This window comes from Haplochromis burtoni, unplaced genomic scaffold, assembly GCF_018398535.1.
Source record: "Haplochromis burtoni strain Fernald_Lab_line unplaced genomic scaffold, NCSU_Asbu1 Contig_47, whole genome shotgun sequence".
NCBI classification, from domain to species: Eukaryota; Metazoa; Chordata; class Actinopteri; order Cichliformes; family Cichlidae; genus Haplochromis; species Haplochromis burtoni.
Genome location: NW_024582408.1, coordinates 2,523,593 through 2,539,870, shown reverse-complemented (window position 1 = coordinate 2,539,870; position 16,278 = coordinate 2,523,593). Strand labels below are relative to the sequence as shown.

At 39.9% G+C, this 16,278-nt stretch overlaps 1 protein-coding gene across 8 annotated transcripts in view; it reads left to right on the top strand.

The window, feature by feature from the left end:
- Positions 1–16,278, top strand: part of gphnb (gephyrin b) — a 122,204-nt gene that overhangs the window by 40,584 nt on the left and 65,342 nt on the right. For all 8 annotated transcript variants that reach the window (XM_042220377.1, XM_042220376.1, XM_042220375.1 and 5 more), the window contains exons 3-6: positions 5,811–5,868; positions 6,013–6,105; positions 13,337–13,431; positions 14,019–14,085. In XM_042220377.1, the coding sequence (XP_042076311.1) occupies positions 5,811–5,868; positions 6,013–6,105; positions 13,337–13,431; positions 14,019–14,085 (313 nt within the window). The remainder of the gene's footprint in view (positions 1–5,810; positions 5,869–6,012; positions 6,106–13,336; positions 13,432–14,018; positions 14,086–16,278) is intronic.

Here is a 16,278-nt window from a genome sequence, read left to right as displayed (position 1 = left end):
GGTGTGCTGTTTCTGTGGCTCTTTGCATGTTGTTTATTGGCCATGAGTGGAGTCATGGGTGTGGAACGCCACGCTGGGCACTCAGAGCTCTCATCACAGTAGGACCTTGAAGAGGTTGGTTAGTCCACTCCTCCCCCTCCATCCCTTCATCGTTCCCTCTATCAGCGAACATGTTGAGCGGTGACCTCTTGAGAGCTTTCCTACATATGGATGAACCAACAACTTAGCTCTAATGGGCTCAGCTCCATGCTACTACCAGGAGTGTGGAGATGTCCAAGTCTCTCGTCTCCTCCCTGGGTGGAGTGTGAGTGTGTAAGAGAGCAAGAAAAGGAGTGAGTGAGATTGAGTGCCCTGTACAAAGAGCTTGTATTATTAATGAAATCACCCTGGCAGATGGGTCTCATCTTGGAAGTGTCCCACAACCACTGAGATTTGCAGCTGGCTCACATGCATACACACACATTTGCTTTTCCTCTCTCTTGTTAAGTGTGCCCCTGACAGTCTAGCCCTCTTCTTTCCTCTTTTTTTTCTTGCTCTTTTCACTCTGTGCCTCTCTTGCTTATTCTGTCTTCCTATCTTTATCCTCTTCTCTGTGCTCGTCTTTTATTCATAGACAGATTTGGCCGATGCGTCCAGGCTTTCAGGCCAAAACTACTGCCATGCACACCCCCCGGTCTCTCTCTGCTTACCCCACTCTTCCCCCTGCTCCTTCCTCCACCCGCATCAGGATTTGTCCACACCTCAAACAAAAAGCTTTTTTTTTCTTTTCTTTTTTTACCAGGCTGACTACCTCCATCCTGCAGTTTGAGGAAGAGCTTTATATGCCATAACCCCCTGCAGTAGAAAGAGACATAGATGGGTTTTGGAGATTAAAATGTTGCAAGCCCTTTCCCCTCTAATAGGCTTCTCTCAATTCAGAGCACACCCACCTAAAATACAGCCAAGCACTCTATCTGCAAAGAAGAAGCCAGTCATGCTGAAACTAACAATTTATTCATATACTCTCATATGTATAAATAACCATTTTACATCCTAGATGCATGATACTTCCATGTGCACAAATATGTATGTGTATTTTGCATGTTCACATACTGTAAGCAGCGTTATGTGAATGAACAAACCACTGTTTTGCATTTGTGGAAATAAGTGGGCAGTGGTAGGGTGATGATAGCAATCAAAGTAAATTCAACTACCTAGGTTCACACAGTGTTCATGTCATCGGATTTGCTGAGTTGCAGGGTTTCTTTGTTTTGTTTTGTACCAGCCATCAGTAAAAACCTGTGTACACTCCTGGTGTTTTCATTTTTATTAAAAAGAAAAAGAAGAAAAACATCAGTAGTCATCAGAGATAAGGAGCACCTCCTCAATTTCATCCTTTTGAAATATTTTTGTTAATTTAAACTTTGGTTGCCCCTAGGCATGTGTGCGGCCATATTTCTTACTTTTTTTCTCACAGGTAGGTGGTAGGTGGCTAACTAAGAAGATGATACCCCATTTTCTTAATCCCACCCACAAAGTATCATTCAAGTTAGTGGTGCACATCTGTGTTCTATGTCTATGTTTAAATAGTATACACATATTTGTGTGCAAACATGCACAGAAATATACACAGGTAGGTCTGGAAATTTTGTCTCCATATGCCACTGCAATAGATTTGAAAACATGCACTTGCAGCTTCAACTCGGGCATCACGTAATGCTTTGCCAGGCCTTTACTGCAGATCTCTTTTTCATTTAAACATTTAGTTAGATCCATAAATATTTAGACAATTGCAGTTTTTTGTGATTTTGCTTCTGCGCACCACCACAGGAGATTTTAAATCAAACAGTCAAGATGTGATTGAAGTGGAGACTTTCAGCTTTAATTCAAGGCATTTAACTGAAGTCTTGCATTAACTGTTGTATAGTTACAGACATGTTTATACCTGGAACCACGTTTTCTGTGGCTCAAATTGCATCGGAAAAACTAACATAATTTTAAATATAAAAATGTTTTTTAATACTTGGATGAAAATCCTTTGCAGTTTTTGACTGGATGAAGTATAGACCCCACAAACATCGCCAAATGCTGAGGTTCCTCCTATTAGATGCTCTGCTCGGCCTCTGCAGACACCTACAGTTGTTTCTTATTTGTGGGCCCTTCTGCGTTCAGTTTTGTATTTAATAACCGAAAAGCTATTATTGGGCTGACATCAGATGACTGACTTGGACTCTGAAGAATATCCCCACTTAAAAACCCTTGGGTTGCAGTTTGTTTTGGGTCATTATCCATTTGCAGTGTAAAGCGCTTTTTGATAAGTGTTGCAGCATTAGGCTGAATCTGAGCAGAAGGTAAAGCTCTGTGCAAGAATTTGTCCTGCTGCTCCTATCAGCAGTCACATCATCAATAAAGACTAGTGGGCCGGGTCCACTGGCAGCTACACATACTCATTCTATAACATTGCTTCCACCTTGTATGACAGATAATGTGGTATGCTTCAGCTCATGAGCAGTTTCTCTTCTTCTCTGTAATTCTAAAGTTATAAGTTCATCTGGGTTTCATCTGGCAAAAGAAAGTTTTCCAGAACAGTGCGATCTCTTTTTGATGTTTCCCTGCAAAGTCTAATCTCGTTTTGTTAAGTGCAATCAGTGGTTTGCACATTGTTGTAAATGCTGTATTTCCATTAGCAAAGATTTTTGTGAACTTTTTGCTTTTTCTTATCACATTATGATACACCTTCCTCCTCAAGACAGTTATTAACTTGGTCTTGATCAAAGTCAGAGTTCATGTTTTTCTGAAAATCTTGTGAATACGATAACTCGAGGAGGTAGTCGCCTGGGATTGTGAAATTGATACCACAGGTGCATCTGCAAAAAGTTTCGGACAAGTTGGAATTTCAGTGATATCGACCTCAAGGTCAAGGTCAGATGTCAAGTGTTTTGGATAATTTTATGAATGCAATAACTCGAGAACAAGGCGACATAGGATTTTGAAATTGATACTCGTGAGTGTATCTAATAGGAGGCAGCTGCAGTATTTTTAAAGAACCAGGTTGTGGTTCATTTGGTCTCTCTTAAAGTTTTTGCTTTTTCTCTGATGGGTATACTGTATACTGATAGCATACAGTTAGCACATATTATTATAATGTAAGCAATATCCAGCTATCCATTCTTCCTATTATAAATAAAAGGCATCTACACACATCCATGTTGATGAACAGTTTCAGCGCACACAATAGAGTGCATCTCTGCAATTCTAGTGGAGGCGTGAACACCATTTGTCCCTCATTTGGTGTTTTCAGTGGGGTTGAGATCTGGCCTTATAGCATGTGAGTCACATTACGGTCCCCCTCATTAAACCGTTCAGTGACACCTCTTGTTCTATTAATCAGGGGCATTAAAGAGACCTCACCTGTTATATGACTGCCTGCTGCCCCCTTGGCCGGGTCATTCTTGAAAAAGAAACATTTAACCTCAGTTAGACTTTTACCTGAATAAATAAAGGCTCTGATAATAAAATAAAGTAAAAGTTTTTACTCAGAAGAACAGATTTGCAGTGACCTTTCCTTTGAAGGGGGCAAGTCGTCACAAAAATCCCCCTCACAGCATAACAGAAGCACCGAATTGATAAAGTTGAGGTATTTCCTTTAATTTGTCTGTTTTTCATGAACATGTACCTACAGACAAATGCACAAAAAAAACCATCTAGTCAACACAACATATTGTTGCTTTTGCAGACAACTGGTGTCCCCGATAGTTACAAAAAACAAAACACACACGCATGCATGCACCGGCACACACAAACTCTCACTCTCACGCACTCTCTCACATTGAACAACACAGCAACTGGAGGCTTCAGACAGGAGGGGTTGCCTAGGAAACGGTGGGAAGGAACCCTAGCTATTTGTGTTGAGCATATTTTCATTTGGGCTGAAACAGAGAGGCATAAAAACCCCAGGAGAGCGAGAGAGGTGATTTGTCCTGACAGCTCCTTTACTCTCCCGAGGTGTAACACAGACGCCCGCACACGCACGCACAGACACATCAACAGGCGAGTGCGCGCGCATGAACACGTATACGCACACGCGCGCTCACATGCACGCGCAGATACATACAGAGATGCCAAAACCCCCAACCCTTTCCGAACACATCAAGAGAAGTAAATCAGTCGTGCCATCACAGGAATGTCAGCAGGGAAGTTGTGCGGTTGTGTGTCTGTGCATGAATGCACAAGTTAGTGGATGCTAAGTGGCCCTACATGTGCAGTGTTACATGCAAAAGTCATTCTTAAATGATTCTTCCCGACTTCTCTGCATCTTTTGTCAGAAGCAGCTTCCCTCTGAACCTCGTGCTTCATCTTCATGCATGCTTGCTGCAGTATTTCGGTGTTGTCTAGCGGTGGCTCGTCTCACTGCTGCTCCATCGCACAGCTTGAAAACGAAGCAGAGCCAATGGATTCAGCGAATTATATTTCCAGGGCGCACAATTTGTAACTCCGTGTGTGAAGAGTTAGGGTTCCCATGTGGATAAAAGTATCTGAAAGGCAGAAAAAGAGTTTTAATGTTCAGAGTTAATGGGTGTTTGTCTAAGGGAGGGTATCATAGCGTTTAAGTGTCTGATGCGGAGGGGAGACATCATGCAGAAGTCTCCCAAAATAGTGCTGGTTAGAGAAAAAAAGAAAAGGTATTACATAAGGGGGTGTCTGTGTAGAGCCTTCACCTTGAGCCTGGGGTTGTTTTTTTCTTGCCTTGTTTTGGGGGGTTTTCTTAGTGCAGTACTGAAACTAACCACAGGAGGTCACTATGGCTCGCTCTTAAACTGAAGCACGGCCCTGTCCTTGACAGAGCTCCTTCCTCACTGGGCCATCCTGTGGAAAATCCTTTCAGGAAGGGATGTTCAAGGGCATTCTCTCTCTGGACATTTTTGCTGCTGTAAAGCTGTGTCTCTCGCTCCTTCCTGCCTCTGTTTTCAGTCTCGTAGACTGTTTTCATCCCCTTCATTTCGCCCACATTTAAAATACATCCTGAGAGTCTCTGTCTTCTCTTCTGTATTTTCTCCATCAGTGTGTCCACAGCTGTGTGTTTTCTTGAATGTGTAATAAAGGTGTAGGCCTTATTCTAAAGGCCAGTGGTAGCTGAAGGACAGAGGATGAACCTATCTAAAAATATGCCACATTTTCATTTCTGCTTTTTTCAAGCAATACTTTCTGCTTTGCTGCTTTGGGAAATATATAAGAGATTGTGTAATATTAGTGTAATATTGTATAATAGCTTTAGCCTGCTGTTTTGCAAAGGCTTTTCACTTGTGTATGTAAATGATAGACAACATCCGCTTGAGTTTGCAGATTTCCTTTGTGAAGTTTCTTGTTGATTATAAACCAGGCGTCACAAAGAATGCAGTGGATATGCTGCACACTTACTTTCTTCACTTTCTTCGATCGCAAGGTAGAAATTTTCTTCAGTATTTTAATCTAAATGGGACTGAAATTTACAAAGTGAACATCAGGAAGTATTAAAACAAAACTGAATTAGTGAATAAGACCAGAAACTCATTAGGAAAATGTTTTTCTGTGTCAATAAATCAAATGAGAAGTAGGGTGATTTCCACATGGACTCCTATACCACTGGACTTTTTTCAGTGAACAGAGAATTCGCCTCCTGCTGGCCAGGCAGTTTCTCAATGGCTTCCCTTTTTGGACCTTGAAGCCAAGAATATTGTAATACAGACTTATGGTATATACTGAGTGCAAAGAATTTTTTTTTACCTCACTCTGGTGAGAGGTGAACATGGATTACTGCTTTGTGATCAAATCATTTTTTCTACCTTTTACAGGTTGGGTGGTATGATCGCGGCCTACAAGATAGTACCTGATGAAATTGATGAAATTAAGGTAACTGCCATCTATTTAATGTATTCCTTTATTACAGGATATGTGTTTTTTGTTTGTTTGTTTGTTTTGCTTTGCTGTTTATCTGGATAGGTCGATCCCATGGTGAGCAGTAATTTGTACTCGCATGTGTGTTCTTTCTATCAGGAGACACTGGTGGACTGGTGCGACGAAAAGGAACTCAACCTCATTCTCACCACCGGAGGCACCGGCTTCGCCCCCAGAGACGTCACACCAGAGGTTAATTTACACATTTTTCATGAACACGTGTCATTCTAGTCATGCAATGGATTTACGCATAATACATAATGACGTACTGCACTATAGTATTCAGGTGCTTTAAACTCTTAATGCTGACTTTGGAGTAGCAAGCATGGGTGTCATGGCACAAGATCGTGGCTAAGCACTTCACTATGCATGCATCTTACTGAAGCTGTTTCTCAGTGTTATTATTTACTGCGTTCACACGCTGAATGAATAAGAAGTTCTCCCCATGTTTACGTCGGTTCTCTCTGGGTACTGTGGCTTCTTCTTGTAGTCCAAACACGTGCATGAAGTTAGATTAACCTGTAATTCTAAATTGTGCTTACGGGTGAATGTGAGCACGAATGATTGTCTGTCTCTTTGTGTTAGTCCTGCAATAGATTGGCGACCTGTCCAGGGTGTACCCTGCCTTTCGCTTTATGGCAGGCAGCTGGGATAAGCTTTAGTCCCTCGGCAGCCCTGAATTGGATAGAAAGCGGAAGAAGATGAATGGTTATCCTCTTGATTTAATAATCCATGCTTGTCTGTGTTTACATTCAGGAACTGAGTTGCTGCCCTTTGTTTTCGTATCACTTCTCTCAGTAATGCAATGAGGGGGTCAGTGGTGCAGGTGCAGAAGAGGGCGAAAAAGCACACCAGAATGTTTTTTGCATTGGGAATTTAGTCTTGGTTTTAGAGCAATGGCACGTGTGCTAACTCATGAAAATGCTTCACAAATCACATTTTATTGCTTGCAGTATTTCATAACTGTAAAATTAGGTTTAGGGTTGAGCTGAAATACAGCTAGAAACATGTTACATAAGAATGAGCGAGGACAGCTCGAGTTGAAATATGGGCACTGTTTTCTCTAAGAGGTCGTATAAGGCAAATAAGGTCATACTACTAAAACACAAGAATGATTGCAGTATATTGACACGTAACGGAGCTTTAGAGGGTAGCGGATTTAAAAGGCAGGTGTTTCTTTTTGCTGCACGTGCTATATTCAGAGAACTGCAGCATTTTTATACAGATCACATACGCGTGTTGCAGCACTGATAAACACACAGTGTAATTAGCCCCACAGTCAAATGGGAAATAAGAGGTAAGATTCTTCTTGACTCCCTTTGAAAAAATAAATAAACAAATGTGCTGTGCTGTTGATAACTCAGAGATAATGGGTGGCATGTGGCATTATGGCTGCACAGGGAGGGTTTTTTTTCTGCTTACTTGACAACATGAGGCCATAGCAGTTCCCAAATGTAAACACAATTAAGATTTCATTTTTGTGTCCAGAATCAGTCTTTAGTTAATTTTTAGTTAATGCCGCCATCAAAATGCAAAATACACAGTTTTTGTTTACTTCTTTTAAATCCACAAAATCAGTAATGGGGGAAATTCTCTGGTTGAAATTAGCCTGAACAACTTTATTTAGCAGTTACAGAAGCAACTGCGCTCACTAGACACTTCATTAGATACAGGTTGCTTATAACTGGTTGGACCCCCGATTGTCTCCATAACTGCTTTTTCATTAGCTGGGCCCACATCCTCATTTTAGGTTTGACAGCGTTTTAGTGGTAAAGGTGAATGGCTTGGACATGACTTGAGCAGCAGTTTGGGGAAGGCCTCGAAGGGGACTGGCGGCGGCTCCCGGGCCTGGCAGATCCCCATGTACTAAATAGAAGTGAAGAAGTTAACGAATTGAAAAGGGGAGGGAAGGTGGGGCATATAAACGAGAGTGAACAGAACTGGGGGAACCGATATAGATGAGAACCAGAGGGAGCGTATTTGGAGGCGTGGTCCCGCTCCTTAAATTTTGATACATAATCTCCAACATTTTTCATGTCACAGATTCACCAAGTTGATGGAAACATTCCTCACAGGTTTTGGTCCCTCTTGACATGACGGCATCACACAGTTTCTGCACATTTGTTGGTTGCACATCCCGTTCCAACATAGGAGATGGGTACACTATGATTATAAAGGAAAGGACATGGTCAACAGTAATACTTGAGTATATTGTGATGGTTAAACCATGCTTAGTGGGTAGTAAGGATCCCAAAGTATGACGAAATAATGTCCCCTACCACTAACAGCGTGAACTGTTGATACAAGGCAGGATGGCGCCATGCTTTCATGTTGTTTACGTCAAGTTCTGAGCCTACCATTCAAACGTCACAGCAGATATTAAGACGCATCAGACCAGACAATGTTTTTACAGTCTTCTGTTGTCCAATTTTGGTGAGCCTGTGTTTCAATTGTAGCCTCAGTTTCCCTTTCTTGGCTGTGTGGTCTTCTGCAGCACATGTTGTGCTTTCACAGATGCTCTTCTTCATAACAAGTGTTTATTTGAGTTACTGTTGCCTTGCTTTGAACTTTAAAAAGTCAAGCCATTAGCTTTGTCTTTTTCTTGAGGTTTATTTTTTGAATATTGTAGCCTAGACAGCGGAGCACACAGGAAAGAGAAAGAGCAGAGGGAACAGCAAACAGGAAATGACCCAGAGAATTGAACGCGGGCCTCTTGGGTGACCGTTCAGCTGCCACCTGAGTCTAGCTGTTGTCCTCTGACTTTTGCCATCAACAAGTGATTTTTCTCCCGGAGAACTGTTGCTCACTGGACATTTTCTCTTTTTCAGACGATTCTCTGTAACCCCTAGAAATGGTTGTGTGAGAAACTCCCAGTTAGATCAGCAGTTTTGTAAATACTTAGACCAGCCCATCTGGCACCAACAACCATGTGACAAGTCACTTAAATCACCCTTCTTCCCCATTCTCATGCTCAGTTTGACCATGTCTACATTCTCAAATGAGTTGCTGCCCTGTGATTGGCTGATTGCTCTAGTGTTAACAAGCTTGGGGAACAAGTGTACAAAGTTGTGGTTGAGTGTATGTTGTCAGTACACAGTCAGAAAAGGGTTTGTTGTAGTTTTTGCTACAGCTATATATATATATATATAAATTATTCATGAGTAGTCGTCGGTACTGTATCAAAAACATCTAGCTTGATTTCAGCCAACATGAAGTACAACGTTTTTAGTGTTATATTTTATTTGAATCCATATTCATGCACGTGTAAATAGAGCCTAGTGTGAAGGCTGTGCACAAAGTCTTTTGTCTTTGCATGCAGTCAGCAAACCTCTCAGTATCACACTCACCAACACAAACGCAGACAAGCAATCTGTGGTTCTCAGCAGTATCATTGGTCCTCATCAATCACGGGAGACAGCAGCAACCTTCCTGGAAAAGGAAATACGCATACACGCTGTAGTCACTGATAATACTTGCTATCTGATTCAACCCTGCATGCTGGAAACAGTCATATCTTTCTGTCTGTCTCTATGTTTGAAGGCTGTACATGACACATGTAACTGCTCTGACTTGCTTTTAGTTATAACAGAAGTAACAGTGACACTTTATTAACAAATTACCAGTAATTTCATTACTCTGTACCTGCTTTCAAATGCTTAAAAAGATGTGTAAGTGTGAATCTCATCTTAGCTGTAAGTGTTAATTTATTCTTAAACACTACATGTTACTGAATTTTACATTGCATCCATTACTGACTATAATAATCCCTGTCTCAGCTCTCTGAATGCTAATAAATCCTCATCTGATCAGCTTGCTCTTCATCTACATTTATCAGCATTAGCCGCCAAATCGCTAGAGTAATATATATAATATATTCTTGGTCAATCCATGCATCTATCCATCAAGACAGTTAATGCTGAATGACTGTAAAGTCAAACCTGAGCTGACTGGGCATTAATTGTTTTATTCACAATGTTTGTTTGCATTATGGAGAAGATGGTGTGTGAGTCTTACTTACTTTTTAAGGACATGAACAGAAGAAGTTTAACTGAGTTACTGTATATTTCATTGCTAGTACTCTGTCTTGTAGATGTGCTGCTAGTACAAGTCCTTTTTCTTTATCAAAACCATACATTACCAAGCATCTGCTTTTCTCTGCTTCAGTCTGCTTTTTTCTACCTTTTATGTTGTTTTTATGTCTTTTTACTGGCTTAGTTACCTCTGCCAAGCAGGATATGTTTTTGGTAGTTTTCATGTGTCATTCTTTCTGAAAACGTGATAGCCCGAAAAGTTTAGAACAAATTCTAATAAAACATGACATGACCCCACTTGACACAATCTATAAAAATTTGCCTAACCCTAACCCATCAGGATGTTCAGGGTCAACTTCATGATTTATTGACAAAATCCCATAAAACTTTAAACTACTGTTCTTAAAAATGTGGTGCGTATTGTCAATATATAGAAAGTACTGCATGAGGATTTAAAATGTCATGTCACATTTGACCTTTAACCCCTCATACAAGATTAATATTGTTGATCTGAATATCTTAAGCAATAATAATGCTATATAGACCAATTTTAAACTATCTTACTGCAATACGTTGTATTGACAACATATAGGTGTAAAGGTAGTAATATATAGGGGTTATAAAACATCCCATTATGTGATATGTTATATATGTTATGTGCACTACAGTAAAAATTTATAACTGTTTAAATACATAACAGTTTAAAAACATGATTAATGTTCCTTAATATGCTTTTAAACAAAAACTTGTGATCAAAACTTTTAAACATTTTTTTAAAAATCTGCTACTAAACAATGAAATGAATGCTACGGATTTACTGCATCCACATAAATGCACAACTTCTGTCAGGAATATTAAAATGGGTTTCAACAGTGCAAATAATAAAAACCTGCACTTTGCACTTGTTTTTACTTCACTACAAACATCTTAAAGTACAGTTAAAAAGAAGAAGAAAACAAATGCATACAAAATACAATGCTGTTCCCGTAAAAGTAAATACTGCCTGGAGAGTGAGCTGCCTGGGTGGAGGTTTATATTCTCGGAGTGCTTCTTGGATTTTTATGTACTCGCAGCTCAAAAAGCTTAAAACTGCCTTCTGTAGATTCTTTCCCCTTCATTTTATATGGATTGCAAAAGGCAAACAGGCTTCCTATTAGTTTGCATCTCTCTAGTCTTATTGACCACCCGTGTTACTAGGAGTAAGATTCGCCCATTCACTCATACAGCCATTTATTCTTTGTATACATACATGCACACTGATGGATGCATCAAGGACAATTTGGGGTTTAGTATCTTGTCAAAGGCTACCCCAGTACTCGGATTTGAGGACCAATTACACATTGTCCATGGAATAAAGAAACCTTACGTACGGGTCGGTATTTATCCGGATGTATAGCTTTCTTTTAAGAAGGACGTGTTCAGTGTATGACTTTAACAAGGGCACATATTTTTTCTGAAGCTATTAATGTAAAAATCCCATTCTTACAAGATTTAAAACTAAATGACTTCTTACTTTTACATGAATACGTGCAAACCATCATCACTCGGCATTTAGATATTTGATACATTTGAAATCTTTTTCAGGTTCCTATTAAATAAGATTCCATCACATAACATTACATTGTGAGTTCTTCAACCTGCACTTGCCATCATATACTGTCATCTCATACTGTCATCAAATGCATATCAATTAAAAAACAACAAAATCACATATTATTTTGTCTATAAGTGAAGAAAAACGTGTAAAATCTGGCAGAGTTCATCAAAAGCATGCCACAAAAATATTTGTGGAGTCGAACATCAGGCATACATCCCCGCCTTCTTGATTCTGCGTGATGTATTCGATGAAGTATGAGTCGAGCTTAACCCCTCACTGTCTCCATCCTTCCCTCTTGTTTCTCATTCACTCTTCCTCAGTTCCCTCCCACACTCTTTCCCTTCTCCTCATCTCTCTCCCTTCCTTCCCTCCCTCCCTTCCCTCTCCTCTCCTGAGTCCAAGCCTGAGATGCTCATCAGTGGCTCCTCTCCTTTGAAGTTCTTCCTCTCCCCTCTCCCTCGCTAATGGTGCGTTTGAAGTGTCACTCAACTCAAGGGCACCCAACACACACAGCTGGAGGACCAGGCATTTTTTTGCCATCTATCTGTCAGGAATGTGCTGCATCAACTTTGGTCCCATAAACATATCTGTGTACTAAAAAATGTAAATCAAATATTTTAATAAAGAGCTGTTTCCACCATATAGCCTTTAATCTGTCTGACTTGCGTATTATGGGCAACAACGAGATACTATTCATTTTTTATATATATATTTTTTTTCCTATAGTTGTTTTTGCTTAGGCAGCAAAAGTCTGTACAAAAGTATTGAACCACCAATCATTTCTTGATATTTTGCAGACTTTTTAAGTGGTCTTGAGTAATAGTTCTCTGGGCTTTTCTTGAACATTGGTACCTGACCACTTTCAGGTACCACTGTCTAATTGTTTTATGCCACTTAACACTCACCTATGAATCATTTAAGTGTAAAAAAAAAAAGCACATAACTCAAGAGATGAAGCCATGTTGTGCTCACACATACCAGATAATGTGTCTTTAGGCACCCTGTTACTTGCAGCCTGTCAAAACATCATTTGTTCCGTTTGTTTAATTAAATCTGCAAAAACAAAAAAAACTTTACACAGTTTGATAAGCATAAAATAGCATTTTCACACCAACAAGCTGATTCCCAAGCAGCTGTTAAAGTTTTTGAGGAAACTGGATGAGTTCAGAAGCAAAGAAAGGATGGCAGGCCTAATAAACAACTACAACAGATGAACAGTATCTGAAAGTCATGATCTTAAGAAATGGGAAGAAATCCAGCAGGACATGAGAGATGCATCTGGCCCTTTGGCTGACATCATGGGAATACAGTTGGTTTCTATTGTTATTGATTTGTTTAGTTATATTTGCAATTTCTCGCATCAACACACAACAAGAGATCCACTTCAGAGGCTTCTGCTAAGAGCTGGGTTTAGACAAAGGTGCTGCCAGATTAGAGTATGCACACTGTGAATTCATTTGGCAATTGTCTGCTGTGCTCTTATATTGGTTAGGAGGTGAAAGGCTATTTAAGTCTGATAAGACTGGATTGGATGTTTGCCTTCTCGTGTGCGGCTCTGTCATGCTATGCTATGCCACTGATTAGAGTCAGTAGCAGCTGAACACTTTCAAGCATGCAGGTGTTTACCGCCATCAGATCTTTACAGCATATAATATAATTCCAGTGTTTCCCCTAATGAATATTGCTCCAGTTTGCTCAGAGAAGGAACAGCAGCAATGTTTTTAGTTGACATGGCATGGCTCGCATGGTTGGCTGGACAATGATCACACTAACAACTCTCCTCCTGTCTCTCCAGGCCACTAAGGAGGTGATAGAGCGTGAGGCTCCAGGGATGTCTCTGGCAATGCTGATGGGATCCCTCAACGTCACACCACTAGGCATGCTTTCCAGGTCAGACGCATTTTTAGTACAGACAGCACAGCAGAATCACACACACCAGAGTTATGATAACACTGCATTTTCTAAGTAATTTTTATTTCATTTTGATTTTTCGGTTTTATTGTTTGAAAATCTTTAGTTTCAGTGTTAGTTTTAGTCTTTTTCATTCTAGGACTTATGTCAGAGGAAACATTTAGGAATGTCAGTGAATATGTTACGACAAAACACATTTTATTTTCATTTCATTATTTAATTCTCTTATCACCCTAACATGAGGAAAGTTTTCCCTTCAAAGTGATTCCAAGTTCAGACTAAACTGCAGCTCAGCTAATGTTAAAATGTCCTGTGAATCTGACATTAAAATTACTGTATTTAGAAGTGTTCAAGGCAGGTAATTAGGCAGGTTTTTTTTAGTAGACCCTCTTTCCTCATGGTTAAGAAGACCATAACACTTTTTTATTTTTATCACTTGATTTAAGGAGATTTTGGTTTTACAGTGAAAGAAGAGCAGCACCCACATGTGTCACTATAATTGAGTGTATTTCTCACAGCACTTTGTTCCGCTGTATTCATTAAAACTTTCTCTTGTCTGTTTACAGACCTGTGTGTGGTATCCGAGGGAAGACACTTATTATTAACTTACCAGGAAGCAAGAAAGGTTCCCAGGTAGGAGACACCGCAAGCATCCATTACATGGATGTAAAAAAAACAAACACAAAAAAAAACAGACTCACCTGAAGTAAGAGAGGAACATTCATATTTATGTGGTTCAAATATATACTGTACATCACAATCTGTGTGAAAGCTTCCTAGAGTGAGACCGATACGGTTTTTAAAGCCAGTGCTGGCAGACGCAGAAACACCTTTAAAAGGTTTAGACACAAAAGGGGATGCCGAGTTGAGGGGTCCAAGTAGTCGGTGGTCTCTAGCTATTGAAGGCAACCAAGCAGGGTATGCAAACTTGAGAGGAGAATCACAGGCGGGCAGGGAAGCTGACAGTTTACTGGCACACATATAGTCTAGCAGACAAAGAGAGCTGAATTACAAAAGTAAAAATCACAATAAGGACTAGGAAACAATAGAAGAGCCCACAGTTGATACTTGACAATTGAATTATTATACGTGAGAGCTGATTTCGGGGTGTGTTTGTGTGTGTTGTGTGTGTGTGTGTGTGTGTGTGTGTGTGTGTGTGTGTGTGTGTGTGTGTGTGTGTGTGTGTGTGTGTGTGTCTCTGTCTGTCTTCCTGTCAGGTCAGTATGAATGGCCTGTTTAAGGTCATGCCAAAGGAACTCAATCAGAGTCCGAAATTTTAACTGGGGATATTTTTGTTTTGTTTTGTATTGTTTTTTAGCTTTTTAAGCCCTATGCTGGTATGTTTGGGACTGTTGTTCTACTGCCCAAGTGCTCTTGAGCTTGCCAGACATTCTCCTTTTGTAGTAGAGAGCAGAATTTACGATTGCATTAAATATGGAAAATCGTCCAGGTTGTCATCAAAGTAGCCCCACTACCACCACCATGTTTGATTGCTGGTATGATGTTCTTTCTATCAAATGCTGTGTTAGTTTTACTCCAGATGTAATGGGACTCAAACCTTCCACAAAGTTCAACAAGAATATTTTCCCAAAAGTCTTGGGGATCATCAAAATGATTTTTGGCAAATCAGGAAATAAAAACAGGAAGGAGGCAAACACTTTTTCACGTTTCATAATTTTTTTTAATTTTTTTTTTACAGTATATACCCTGGTTTGGAGCAGGTTGTGTTCATTTTTACTTAAAAATGGGCTGCAAGCCTTCATTTACGCTATGCTTCTGTGCTATACAGATTCTCTGCTGAACACGTCTTTCATACATCCAAACTTTTAAGTCTTATTTTACCGACACCGCAGAATGAAGCACTCCTGCAAAGTCGCCGCAGCACAAACTGTAATACATCACTGTCACTGGAATTTGCATGCATTCTTTTTGTGATGCTGAAAATGCGTGAATATGTTTTTATGCTGATCCTAATGCCCTGCAAAGTCTTTTTTTCCACACTGTTGGAACTGTAGCATTTGTAGGCTAATATTTAATTTAAATTTGTTTTATCTGACCTGTAAAACCTAGTTGCTCCAGATCATTAGACCTGTTTGCATATGACATGTTTGCTTACTGCCAACCAACAAAACATATTGTAAAATATTTTAGTTAGTCCATGCAGAGTTAGAAATTTGGAGCTTAGTGAATTATTCTTGAACAGTTACTGTATCCAACTATGTTTGTTTCAAATTTTAGGCAGACCTTTCTGTGCAAAATACCTCTTTTGAAACAAAGTAAAGAGCAGAGTTCATGGTAGTGCTTCTGGTTATTTATTGTTTTAGCTAGTTTGCTATGACCTGTTTGCCTGAACAGCATTAGCTTAATGTTGTAACACCTAAAGCTCATCTTATGTTGGATTCTGCACACTGTTGCATTTACTCATTACCCCTGTGCGTGTAAACACCAGGTGCACCATTTGTATATGGATTTGTTGTTGTATGGTGTAGTTGTGTGCCTCTGTCTGCTCGGTTTGAATGATTGATTACTTCTGTGCAGACTGATCTGCAGGTGGACTTTGGTGCTTGTGTTGTCATGGTAAGCCCACATTGATGTTTTAATGTTTCTATGTTTTGATTTGCTTTAATATAAAGGTTAGCGCATCTCTGGACAACATTACTTAAATGTCAAATGAGTGAAAATTGCAAATTGGGGACTCTATAAATTTTATCTCTGTGAGCAGTGGGTGAGACTTCATGTATAGCTGGCATCGTCTGTGCAAACTACTGGTAACCGCAGCAATCTGCTACCGAACGAATCAATCACTAGAAGGCTTTTGGTCCAGCA